Source organism: Trichogramma pretiosum, unplaced genomic scaffold, assembly GCF_000599845.2.
Source record: "Trichogramma pretiosum strain Unisexual culture from Peru unplaced genomic scaffold, Tpre_2.0 scaffold1, whole genome shotgun sequence".
NCBI lineage: Eukaryota > Metazoa > Arthropoda > Insecta > Hymenoptera > Trichogrammatidae > Trichogramma > Trichogramma pretiosum.
In genome coordinates this window covers 4,265,875-4,278,603 of record NW_019641703.1, presented here as the reverse complement: position 1 = coordinate 4,278,603, position 12,729 = coordinate 4,265,875, and the positions used below count along the sequence as shown (strand labels likewise).

Below are 12,729 nucleotides of genomic sequence, written 5' to 3'. Positions count from 1 at the left end.
CACACGTCAGAGCAGCGAGTGCACTCCGCGCATAATGTATACGAAGAGAAGTGAAAATGAGTTAGAAAGGAAAAAGCGTTCGTCACGCGCGCGGCATTATCATCGTATTATTATACATAGGAGGATTTGACGATGCGCCTTGGAAGGAAAAGTCACTTTCATAATTGCAGTTACGCGTTGGCATGTGTACGTACACGATATTATACACGCATAATGCACCCATTAAGATATCACTACTCGAGTTATACGCGCCTCGTTTGACAAACTTGTTAATTATGGTACGGGTCGTAATGATTATAAAGCTCGATCGGTAATGAGCTTTTTTGAGCGCATTTTGAATGTTTAATACCCCAATGAAATGGATGTGAGTATCGATATTTGGTAATCGTACAACTTGAACGAGATTCTTTATCTGTGACTGAATTTATGTATCTGTGGCTCTAGATTCATATTTCGATTGGAGAAGAATCTTCGTTTCGCGTCGAAAAAAAAAATTGAACAGCTCGTTACTTTTATGCAATCATATGTTTATGCTGCGCGGTTAGCGATTCTATCGCTATTATTTTGCATTCGTTCTTGCTTCGACGTAGAGGATAAGTCGTTATATTTCGAATACGTATAAGGTAACAGTGTACGAAAGGCCCTCGATGGAATTTAAAGAAATGAAAATCCTGGAGAGAGCATAGATAATAGGCAAGCGATTGGCCATATAAGCATACATTCCTGAACTTTCGTAAAATTATTATAAATAAATATCCATAAATGTAAAAACAAACGATGCATAGATAATTCCAAGACTCCTTTGGGCCCTTGGCAGAACACAGTGACAGCGTCACGAGCTCGTTATTATAAAGCACACATGCATCGGCTCTATCGATTCGCCGCGAGATTGAATTAGCGCGCAGCCGTTCACGGTTCAGCAGCTCTCAGCCAGCTGAGAAAGTGTCGCATGCATTCAATCTTTTGGATCCTCTATTCGAGGTCTATATATATTGTGACTTCCTTTGCTACTTCGAATACGCGTGTGTTTGTGTTTCTTATATATACGACGCCGGCGGCTGTCCGTCGCAGTGCACGTATATACATCACTTTCTCGTCACATGTCAGCTCCGCGAGTGATGTACGTGCACGCGCGCGCGCTCCTTGCACATACTACTGCAGCGCGAAGAGCCATAATACTGACCCACTTGTCGTCTATATACGTCGTCGTCAGTCATATATCGATGTGTATAAGCTCGGGTTGCAGCGCGAACGCCGATCGGTACTTCTCACCGATCGAATTTTGCCAGCGAGAGAGCATCGGTAGCAGCAGAGTTCTCTATGAACGCGATACGACTCTGACGTATTTTTTTCTTAATTGTCTATCTCCAATGATCATTCCTAGATAGAAATTTTTGACATCTTATCGCTAGTTTTTGTCGAAAAACAAAAGATATTCCAAATAATGTATCTCATGATCAACGATGGCATGTACTTTGACTTGTATACAGTTATTTTGACTTCACCGCTTACAGATTTGTAGATAATTAGTACTCGCCATCTAGTGGCAGACGACCATAATATACGCACTTGAGTTTCTTAACTCAATGAACATTGACTGGCTCAATTATTTTTATTGTGCCACTTGCATGAGGTTTACAAATCCAAGTATTTGCCATCTAGTGACGGAGACTTAAAGTGTTGAAAAACTAGTGTAATTTTTTTTCAAACTATTATTAATTGTGATTTTTAGGTAATTTAAAATGCGCCTGATATTTTTTAACATAAAATTATAATAGAAAAATCACGAGAAGCCAATCAATGTTAATATATATGTTAAAACACTTCAATGTCATCGAAAAAAGGTGGATTTTATTTTCACATACGTCTGTACGCGTGTCGTACAATCCTCAAAATTTCTACATTACTGACACCTCTTTGCAAGACGACTCATCACATGATTAACGAAATTCGAAAATAAATCACTCGCGAGCGGCAATTTTCAGCGTAGATACGAATCGTTCTCAAGTCACTTGAAAGCGTTTAAGATCGCTATATAATACACACGCAGCAGCTTCGCGGAGGCAATACAGCCGCAAGGGACGATAAAAAAATAAAACTTTATTACTCCTCGCGCCGGGTGGTGCGCAATTGGCACTAGCTCTGCACCTATATATATAGTAGTGTGTTTATAAATATATGGACTCGCAGTCGCGCGGCAATAAAATTTTTAAACGTCAAGACGATTGCTCATTATTTCGGAAGGAATATAGTGTGCGATTTCCATGGGTATCGGCGCTTTTATATGAATTACGAGCCTGATATCTTGCATAAACTCGCATGCATTTTTTTAATATTGTTTACTCAAGGCAGTTTCTTTCGTACTCCAATAAAAGGTACTTGCTCGACTCATAGATAATATAATAATGCGAATAGTTACTCGATTTCTGTGCTTTGTCCTCGTGAAGAGGATAAAAAAGGAGGTTCACATCCTTACGTCGTTACAAGCCTTATATTATAGGACACGATCTTCAATCGCGTACTCGTGACCTGGTCGCGCGCGCGCGCGTGCACCGGTGCCCGAGATCGACTGGCCTTTTTCCTCCAGTTTTTTTTCTCAATTCTCTTCAGCCACTAGGATCTCGTGTAACGTCGACGACGACGCGCGCGTTCGCCGTTTGAGAAAAGACCGTACACAGACACGTGCGCCAAACTGCGCGCGTGATCGGTATACCCATACATTTTCCAGGACAGCGATCGGTGCAGGTGCATCCACGATCCACGAGCAACTGCACAGGTTTTTCTCGAACGTCGCGAGCTCGAGCCGCTGCTGCGTCTGTATAACTTAGTCATACTTGAGCTCGTGACAATTGCCCACGGGTGATATATGAATCTCTAGCTCTCATTCTCTCGCAGTCGCATAAATAGGTGTATATTGAATATAATTTTTCTGGGATTTTCGATCTTCGTTCCTCAAGTTTTTTTGGGTTTTGAGATTGATTGATTAACTGGCATTTTACAATTTGTTGAATTACTATATACATAATTACAATTTATAATATGAGTTTAAGTTTAAATTGTGACTGTTTATCAGTTAGTGTAGTCAGTCTGTTGGCATAGCAAGGACACATCACGCCAAGACAGGGCCCGCACCCTGCATGAAGTGTACAATTTAAAAGCTGGGCAAAATAGAAATCGAAATCGAAATTGTATCCTTAAAAGATGTTTGCCTCTTGCGGCGGTGACTTTTTCGCGACACGCCACCTAGTGGCCTGTCGTGAAGTTGAAAAACGAGTAGGCCAATATTTACTCTATAGGTAAATTAAGGGCTGCTCTTCTAGAGGTTCGCCCTGGTAAACGTGAACGTTTACAGTGAACAGTAATAACTTACTCGTACATAACTGCCAGCACTGCAGCTTTTGCTTCCTCACAGAGGAAGTTATGTGATAGGCTTGAAAATAAAATTAGGAACCAGACATCGTAGGAAAATTTGGGTTACATATTTGGAAACTACATTGAATTACCAAGAAATGTCTGCAGGTGTGTTTGTCTTCTCGGACTTTTGGCTAAGATTTTTACTTCTGAATATATCTCTACTGTACTCGAATCCTAAACCAACTCATTTGGGAACGGAGCCTGCTATGAGTCCCATGCTCTTTCATCACTCTTTTGTTACCTTATATCCTTGCTGCAAATCCAACTATCAACATTTCGAAGTTTTACGTACGCGTTATAAATAAAATGCGATGAAATCGCGACGCTCGACGCCGCGAAAAGTGCCGAAGTGGTGTTATTTTTGGGTATTATATATCGCACTCGCGTTATGGTTAGTATCTGCTGTATAGCATTAGGCGAGCGCACCACCCACTTGCTCTCTCGCTCGGATATATATACACGCAGACGTATTATAGACTTTAAACGCACACCGGTATACGGCACATTGTCTGGGCTAACTCCATTATATATACGCCGGTGCACCATCAGCGCCCAGTGCAGTTTGAAACAAAAGCCCTCCGCGATCCTTTCTCTTTCTCTCTCGCGATCCTTTTCTTGAACTTCACGATCGAATAGGCGTATGCGGCGCTCACGAGAGAGAGAAAAAGAAAAGAGAGTGAGAGAGAGATCCTCGAAAACTGTATTTTACCGCAGAGTCAGAGTCAGCTTGGGCTCTCGCGCGCGGATAATACTATTATTTCCCATACACACGCGCGCACGCGAATCCGAGCAGCAGCAGCAGATCGTATTTATGCCCGCGTGTGCATAGGCGGTTTTATAACGGGTGTATCACCGCGCGCCGATCTCTCGCGCGCACGTGTACACCTCGTCGGCGTAAAAGCTTGAGAGAGTGTTTCCAGAAGAGTGTGTGTGTGTGTGTGTGTGCGCGGGGGAGTACTCGATGATGGGCGCGCATGTATTTGTGGCGGCTTGCACGCGCGTGTCTACGAGATAGATGCCGATTGCCCGACGATAATAGTGCGCGCTTTGTATTTTGTACGCGCGAGCGTGGCTGATGCAGAAGCAACGCACTTTTTTCGCTATCTGTAGTTTATGAAAATGATTTCGATATAAAAAGTTCGTCCGTGGTAGAACCCGAAAACGACTATTTAACAACATTAACAAAATGGAGACCAAGTTACAACCACTTTAAATACGATTATAGTAGTTTAACTAATCACCGTTAGATGGCGAGTACACTTTATCTGTAAACTTGCAAGTGGTAAAACTAAAATAATCGTATAAGTTGAAGCACACAGTTTAAAAAACATATGAAATAGTCTACACGGAGGAAGCCAAAAAAATACACGTTGATGTTTTCTGTTATTTCATCGTCTAAAATTTATAAATTTAGAAAATTTATCAAAGATCAATGAACTTCTAGCTGAAATAGTCCAAATATCAATGATTTTCTTATAAATGACCAATGATAATTCGACGAAGGCAAGCAGATAATTATAAAAGAATTATGATTTAAAAATTGGTGTAAGAAACCACTACTAGATGCCGAGTACCATTATCTGTAAATTTGCGTACGTTATACTTCCGATTAGTACACATTTCCAGTTGGAATGACCCTTTTACGTCGAAGAAACTTTTTCTCCGTCCAAAGACTAACCTTGAAAAAAAATTTTTTTTCCTACCAGGGAAAGAAAACACAATCGCGTATAATCCTAAAAGGATCATTTTTGCTCGTATTATGATCGGTAGTTACTTTCGCTCGTCCACTTACTTCTTTATAGGCGCGAAAGGATGGATTACACGAGACAAAGACGTGCCGTACAGAAACGGAAATGCTCGTTCCTTCTCTCTCTATGTTTCTCTCTTGTATTGTACTTCATAATGTACTGGCACATAAACGCGATCGTCAACCCATCGCTATAGATCCTCGCACCGAGGTAGTTGTGTGCGCACACGTACACAAATATACCTATATACACACCGTGTAATGTCTATTAGCGACGCTATAGGCACACATAGCAGTGGTCGTCATGCTATACACAATATAGCCGAGTCGTCCGATTGACGCGCTATATCGTTTATAAGCAGGCGCCCGCGCGCGAGCTCGTAATTTAATTGTTCGCCGCGTACGAATGCGAATCGCGTGGGTGAACTTACGCACACGAATCGGCGTCGAACGTTCGTGTGTATTTACGATATTTCGCCTCGACGATGACGATTGTGCTTGGCTATATTATTTATTCAATAGCTCCTGCGAATCGGACTTTATTTCACATACGTATACGAATAAACCGGGCTACCGAGGTAAGAAGTAAAGGTCGACGCAATATACGTCCGCGCGACGAGGATGTATACTCCGGTAAAATCACGCGGACGTCCGTATGCTTTTATATATCGTTATATTGCCTCTCCGCTGTACAACAGATGATAATACGTGCAGTGCGCAGCGGCCCACGCGTGCCAGAGAGTACACGAAGCGCAGTTTATGTATATTACGGTGTCGAGGGCATCGCTTATATATACACAGCAAATGCGAGCCGTTAATTAACGTATTGCGATACATAAACATATTGCTCGTCCGCAATACGCAAGCGCGAATTTTAATTATTATCCTTTTCGCGTTTACGTATATATTCGCGTATTGCAGTCGCGGCCGAGATCGAGTGCCTCATATATTTATAATTGCAGGCCTTAAATAGGAATTCGCGCTAATAGTTAAGTTTACGGCATCGGGGATTCTCCATGAGATGCGTCGCTTGGTTTATTATAGAGTTGCGTAACTCGCGCGCGCGCGCGCAATACATCGGAACGCATATATACGAATTTCGATCGGCATCGGAGGATCTCTCGAGAAATTGCCATGTATGTATACCATTAATCGATATAAACGGTGCAGGATCGTGTGCCTCTATATAGAGAGATCGAAATCAGCCTGTAATATGTAAAAAAAGTTCCAAAAGATAAATACACGTGTCTCTATCGATGAAAAACTTAATATCCTGCGCGGCAATGGTTGAAAAAAATTCACACGCGTTGCGCTGGGGGAAAAACGCACGTACAGTCGCACGTTAATGGCTGGTGTGAGCTGTAGGGTTAGAGATCGCAGCTAACCGATATCGCGATGACGCGCCAACTATTTGTACATGACTTTCGCTGTATAAAGGGCTTTGCCATGGCTGCGTCGATTCTCCCTTCGCGTACACATACGCTTATATTATATAGAAAATTTTCGCTCTTACTCTTCCCCGTTTTTCTATATATACGTGCGATGAAAGAGAGATAGGAGAGAGAGAAAGAAAATAAAAAGGAAATGATCATCGCGTAGGTCGATCGCCGCAATCGGCTAATGCACAAAAGTTCATTAAGCCGATCGTAATCGGTCTTATAGGTCTGCTGGTGCATCGCAGAACCGATCTTCTCGATCGATACACAGCACATATATATAAACTTCCGCTTTTGTATATCCGCATGTATACGCGCTCGATTATAATGACACGTAAATCCTCGCGCGCAGACGGCTCGATCCATTATTGTCTCTCTATCCCTTTTTCTCTTTCTCTCTCTCTCTCTCTCTCTCTCTCTGGCGAACCCGAGAATATCGGGAAGCGTATGTATGCATACGCGCTCGCGCGCAAGCCGATTTAGCCCTCTCTTCCGGGCGCGCGCAAGTATATATATAGAAATGAGCGGCACTTTATAACGATCTCTATCGCGCACGCGGGCCCATCGCGCGCTTCGCCATCCTTTTCTCCCTTCTTCTTCTTCTTCTTCTTTCTCTCTGTCTCGCGAGCTCGGCATACCGTATCCCGTTAAAAAAGATAGCTGTGCGCAGTTTTGCCTCCATCTCTCTATCCGTCCTATGCACGCGCGTGTACGTACACGTGTATACGTATACGATGCATATTGCGCGCGCGCCACGACCCTGTGTGTGTACGTATATTATGTACCGCTCGAGTAGTCGTTAGATCCTTGTTCATAAAGGAGTAAGTAGAAGATTTTAAAGATGAGGTGATTAGAGCTGCTGCCACGGAGCTGCTTTACTGCCTGTGTGCACTTGTATGTATCGCTATGGCTTCTCGACGCTTCGTATACTATGAGGAAAATACCAGACGCGCCGCGTGTATATTAACGACCTCGCGCGCGGCAGGGCTAATTATCTTATTTCGATCGCAGACTCGGGTTCGCGCGGCAGTTTCGAGTTTTTTTTTTTTTTTTTAGTTGGAGTATGAAATGTGCCGGGGAACGGATGAATCGAGAGTTTCGGGAGGATTCGTGTATAAATGAGTACAAGACGATATTGACATCGCTCGTGGAAAGAGAAAATTGGGCGCAATCAAATGGTCCAGTGATGGAAGAGTAGCTGGCTAATGAACAATTATTTTGACTTTGCCACTTGCAGATTTGTAAAAAAAATTACTCACCATCTAGCAGTGAAGGCTTGAAGTGGTATAGTTGTATTTAAAGTGGTCAAAAACTGGTTTAAATTTTTTTGAAACAGTTAAATTGCCATTTTCAAGTATTTTAAAGTGTTAAAGTTAAAGTTTAATGTTTAACCGAAAAGAATAATGTTTAACTGAAAAATCGTTGATTGATTTAATTTATACAATTATTTTGACTTTACCACTTGCAGATTTACAGTTTAAATGTACTCGCCATCTAGTGATAAAGGCTCAAAGTTGTATCTTTGAATTCAAAGTTTTCTAAAGCTGGTCTAAATTTTGTAAAAAAATTGTAACTGAAAAATCGTAAAAAATAAGGCAATAGGCAGTTACGTATTTTTTAACACTGCGTGGGCGAAATACGAGTTTTCTAATCTCAAATCGTCAGAAAATCCTAGTTTCTCGCAAGCAGGGTTAAAAAATATCGTTTACAGCTAGTCTCTCGCTCGCTACGCTCGGGTGAAAACAGCTTCTGAATGAGTCAACCGCGTCGCGCACAAGTTACAAAATATACTATTAAAATATTTGAAATGGTAAATTTTTGTTTATTTTTTCACTACTAATGTTCATGAGTATTGCTAAACTGTCAATACGAATCACGATTAAAGGTTGTAACCGCAATCCGATGTCTCTTTATTCATTTCGCGAGGAAATCCTTTTTGTTTATTTCAAACGGTCATATGCCTCGTATTGGTCATCTTCAGTCGATGGTCGTTCATTGTTAATTGCCAACCGATATGGTGTCTTGCTGTGATGTACATCGTTATTTATCTATTTTTTGTCTGAGCTGCTATGTCATGTATTTTTGACGAGTCGATTTTATTCAATGATTACGATTGACTATAACGATGTTCTGTGAGTAGTAAAAATGACGATAAATTTTATTTTTTAATCGCGTTAATAACGAGCCACAATAAGTTAAAGCAATTTTCATAAATATTAAAATACGATTTCGAGTGCGAAAAGAGATCGTGAAAATCAAAATTAGCTTCATGCCAACTCATCATTATAAATAAACCCATCACATTGTATATAGAAATTTTGTTTTTCTTTCAAAACGAGTCCAAACACTCGAGAGAAACAATAATAGCGTATCTCCCAATCGTCACTCGGACAAGTATCGGATTTACCAATCTAATTTTTCCCCTCTGACGGAAGAGGGCACGCGTCGCAAACCTACCACAGTTCGATCGTATTTACAATAGCCACGTTGATACAGTACCCGACCGTAATCGTAGCTCGAAGCAGACGCGCGCGCGACCGACCGAGCGAACTCTCGTACCCGAAGTATATATCGACACACGGCTTGGAATCATCATCATGAGTCTAACGAGAGCTCAACGGACGCAACTTTACTTGGAGTTGAAGCAATCCCTGTACGGCAGCGGATACTTGGACCGACTCGGCGAGCTCCACGACAGATTTATCGGCCTCGGCGCCGAGGACCTGAACTGTTTCGCGAAATGGGCGGTGAAAGCAGGCGACGAGAAGATCATCGAGCTCTTCCAGTTGACTTGCACGAGGATACCACCGATGCGGCGAGAGACCGAGACGGCGGTGCACGTCGCGGCGCGCTCGGTCCGCCAGATCGTGTCTATCGACGCGCTCTTCGACCTGTACACCTTCCGGAATTACGTGGACGCGCAGGGACTGACGCACTTTCACGTCGCCTGCCTGATCGGCAACATGGAGAGAATGACCTTCTACTGGAGTTGCGGCGACGTCGATCTCAACGCGACCTTGATCTACGGACCGAGGGGCTTGCCGAAGACGGCCCTGCAACTGGCCGTCGGCTGTTTACGGTGGAACGCGATCGAGTGGATGGTCTACAACGGCGCTTGTCTGGAGAAACGCGACAGCACGGGCTTGACGCCTCTGAACGAGCTCTGCCTCCGAATCGGCTGCTTCGACGATCGACGCGATACGGCAGACCGATACCTTCGCACGTTCGTAAACTTGTTGCATCTCGGCGCCGATGTCAACACGACCGACATCGCCGGCAACAGCCCACTGCTCAACCTGTTCCACAAAGGTGTATTGGCCGATGCGAACTTCGAGCTGCAGCTAATCTGTTTCAGACAGCTCGTGATTCACGGAGCGGACGTGGCGTTCAAGAACAGTCACGGTGATAATTTATATCACTACATCGCGGCCAATACTCCGAGATTCTTCAGTCACGACAGAATGTCCAAAGAGAGACTGGAGTGGGTGATGGAGCGTCTGTTCCCGCTGCTCGGCTCGAACGCCATAGACCACTCGGGCAATACTCCGCTGAACTTGGCCGTCGCGAGAGTCCACAGCCAGCTGGTAAAGGTGTTTTTGGGTAATCGTGACGCTCCCAGAGACGCTGATGAAGAAGACGCCGATAGAGACGCCGCTGCAAACGGTAACGAAGACGCTGATAGAGACGCTGACGAAGACGCTAATGGACACGCTGATGCTGACGCTGTTGAAGACCCTCATAGAGTCGCCGATGAAAACGGTCTCGAAGACGCCGATAGAGACGCCGCTGCAAACGGTAACGAAGACGCTGAAGAAGAAGCCAATAGAGTCGCCAATGAAAACGGTCTCGAAGACGCCGATAGAGACGCCGCTGCAAACGGTAACGAAGACGCTGAAGAAGAAGCCGATAGAGTCGCCAATGAAAACGGTCTCGAAGACGTTGATAGAGACGCTGACGAAGACGCTAATGGACAGGCTGATGATGACGCTGTTGAAGACCCTCATAGAGGCGCCGATGAACGCGCTCGCGCGGTCGTCAACACCATTAATTTACAGCAATTAGGGCTCTGCGCTAACGATGACACAGAGTTGCCAGATCTCGTCACGATCGACAACTGTCTGCGTACCATTGAGCATCTGAACACGTTGCCTAATTGGGGCTGGACCTGGGACAGGAAGAACGCGATTTGGACATTCTTGAAAGGAGCCCGCCAGCTCACTCCAAGAACGGACATAACGCGAGTACTGCATTACGGTAAAAAGATTTATACTTATATAAATGCGAGTAAATTTTTGTAGCATTAAAAATTCTGATATTACAAATCGCTCGCAGGTAGTTACAGTGTCATCGAAACCTATCTCAGATCGTTCATCATGTCTCCGGATTATCCATTGGAAAATAAGGACTTGCATCGATGCATCTTCGAGATATGGAAATTCGCCACGATTATCGATATCGGTGAACTGCACAAGGAGCCACAATTAACTGGGTTGCTCGAAGAGGCGAGTCTTCATTTGAAGGCTAGACTGCCGGAAGACGAAAGAGAGAAAGATTTATTTAACATGCCAGTAACGACGATGGGTATCGCGAGTGAATTAAGGATTATTCAGGGCCGAATGCTCAGAGGCGCCAGGTCGTTGCTCGAATTTTGTCAAACCGAACCCAGACACGCGTCTGTAACTTGGCATTTGCGGGAGGGCATAGCTAGAATCCTCCCGGGTCGTTTGCCCTTGATCGAGGGCTTCGTGCACGGACACATCGCCAAGAGCATTCGCTATCAGCTGTTTGACGAGGACGACGGAAACCCTGCAGATGCCATCTTTGCATCTGACGAAGACAATTTGTAAATCGACTTTAGTCCCCTAAATATAGGGGGTGATATTGTATAAAGAAAACTGAGATGACTATATTGTACATTATATAATGTATAGATTTTATTCTATGATTTAAGAAACCAGATTTTTTTTCCTCCGATTCGAAGCTTCGATTGATCTTTATTACCCTAGCATCTGCATTCCCTGCTCCGCTCATACACACATTAATTTTTTATATACTACTATTTATTTCAAATTTTACATTCGTACACCCCCCACTGGTATTATTTATGTATGAGCGATCGCTGCGCACGAGTTCCGCGACCTTACGTAGTATACATCATAGCCGTTACTTCGGAATAAATTTTCATGTTCATAGGCATTACGTTATATATATTATATATTATGCAGCCTTGCACAAGCTCCTTGGAGAAATTCGCGCGCGGAACGGATAAACGGATCGTTATGCACAATGGCTGCTGCTGCTGCTGTATAGACGCGCATTATTGTTGTACCGTGAGTGTGTGTGTATGATGCAGAAGCTGCGCCGGCACCGTTATCAATTTACACCGGCGCGCGAACTCGAAGCAAAGCCAATATACTGTGATATTTTGTATTCTTCGGAGCACGAGGTGCGCATCGATCGAGAGCGATATTATATGATGTGTGCACCGCGCTGCGGACTTATCGGATTTTTGGATCTTCAAGATTTTCGAGACGTATGATATCTGTAGTTGCGATCGAGTTTAGTTCGACGAAATTGCGCGGAATCGATGATTTCGAGATTCTTAGCATTAGTTTTGTACACGAGGTGTGCGATAACATCAAAAACAAGTGCAGTCGTGAGACGGAGCGAGAGAGGGTGAAAAAAAAATCAACCCGCTGCTCGCGACTCCTATAGGCAAAGCAAGATAAGCTCAAGTTCGCGCGTGAAAAACATCCTTCTTGTACTGCACAAGAGTGCGCGTTGGGGTATATATTCCAGAGCGCAATTAATTATAAATAATTACTTTTCACGCGCCTGGTACGTCGGCGAAACTTTCTCTCTGCTTCTCTCTCTATCTTTCTATTATGAATATTTTCTTTCTTTTCTTTCTCTTCTTCGTTCGCTCCTTCGTTCGCCCGAGCGAACTGATAACGGTGAACTCGCTCGGGCGCTGCAGCTCGGTGCAACATTACTTCGCTGCGCTGCGGTACACGCCCTATTGTTTAGAAAACGCCCGAGCATTATAACTTGGAGAAATAATAAGAAAGGAAAGGGAGGAATGTCGAGAGAGAGAAAGAGAGAGAGAGAAGTAGAGAATGACTATGTATAGTC

General features: G+C 43.7%; 1 protein-coding gene across 2 annotated transcripts; it reads left to right on the top strand.

Annotated features, from left to right (window-relative positions):
• Window positions 1-9,082: 9,082 nt before the first annotated feature.
• Window positions 9,083-11,571, top strand: LOC106655195. Of its 2 annotated transcripts, XM_023462734.1 has the most exons (3): window positions 9,083-10,369; window positions 10,538-10,851; window positions 10,930-11,571. In XM_023462734.1, the coding sequence occupies exons 1-3, from the start codon at window positions 9,195-9,197 to the stop codon at window positions 11,442-11,444; spliced, it is 2,004 nt and encodes a 667-aa protein (XP_023318502.1). In that variant the 5' UTR covers window positions 9,083-9,194; the 3' UTR covers window positions 11,445-11,571. The 2 variants fall into 2 exon arrangements, with proteins under 2 accessions (XP_023318502.1, XP_023318501.1); XM_023462733.1 differs by having other exon boundaries at window positions 9,083-10,851.
• The last annotated feature ends 1,158 nt before the right edge of the window (window positions 11,572-12,729 follow it).

What these genes read in the sequence shown, in the direction of transcription:
- LOC106655195 (XM_023462733.1), top strand. Translation starts at nt 9,195, where the DNA reads ATGAGTCTAACGAGAGCTCAACGGACGCAACTTTACTTGGAGTTGAAG. An exon ending in AACGCGAGTACTGCATTACG is followed by an intron (nt 10,852 to 10,929) that starts GTAAAAAGATTT and finishes AATCGCTCGCAG; the next exon opens with GTAGTTACAGTGTCATCGAA.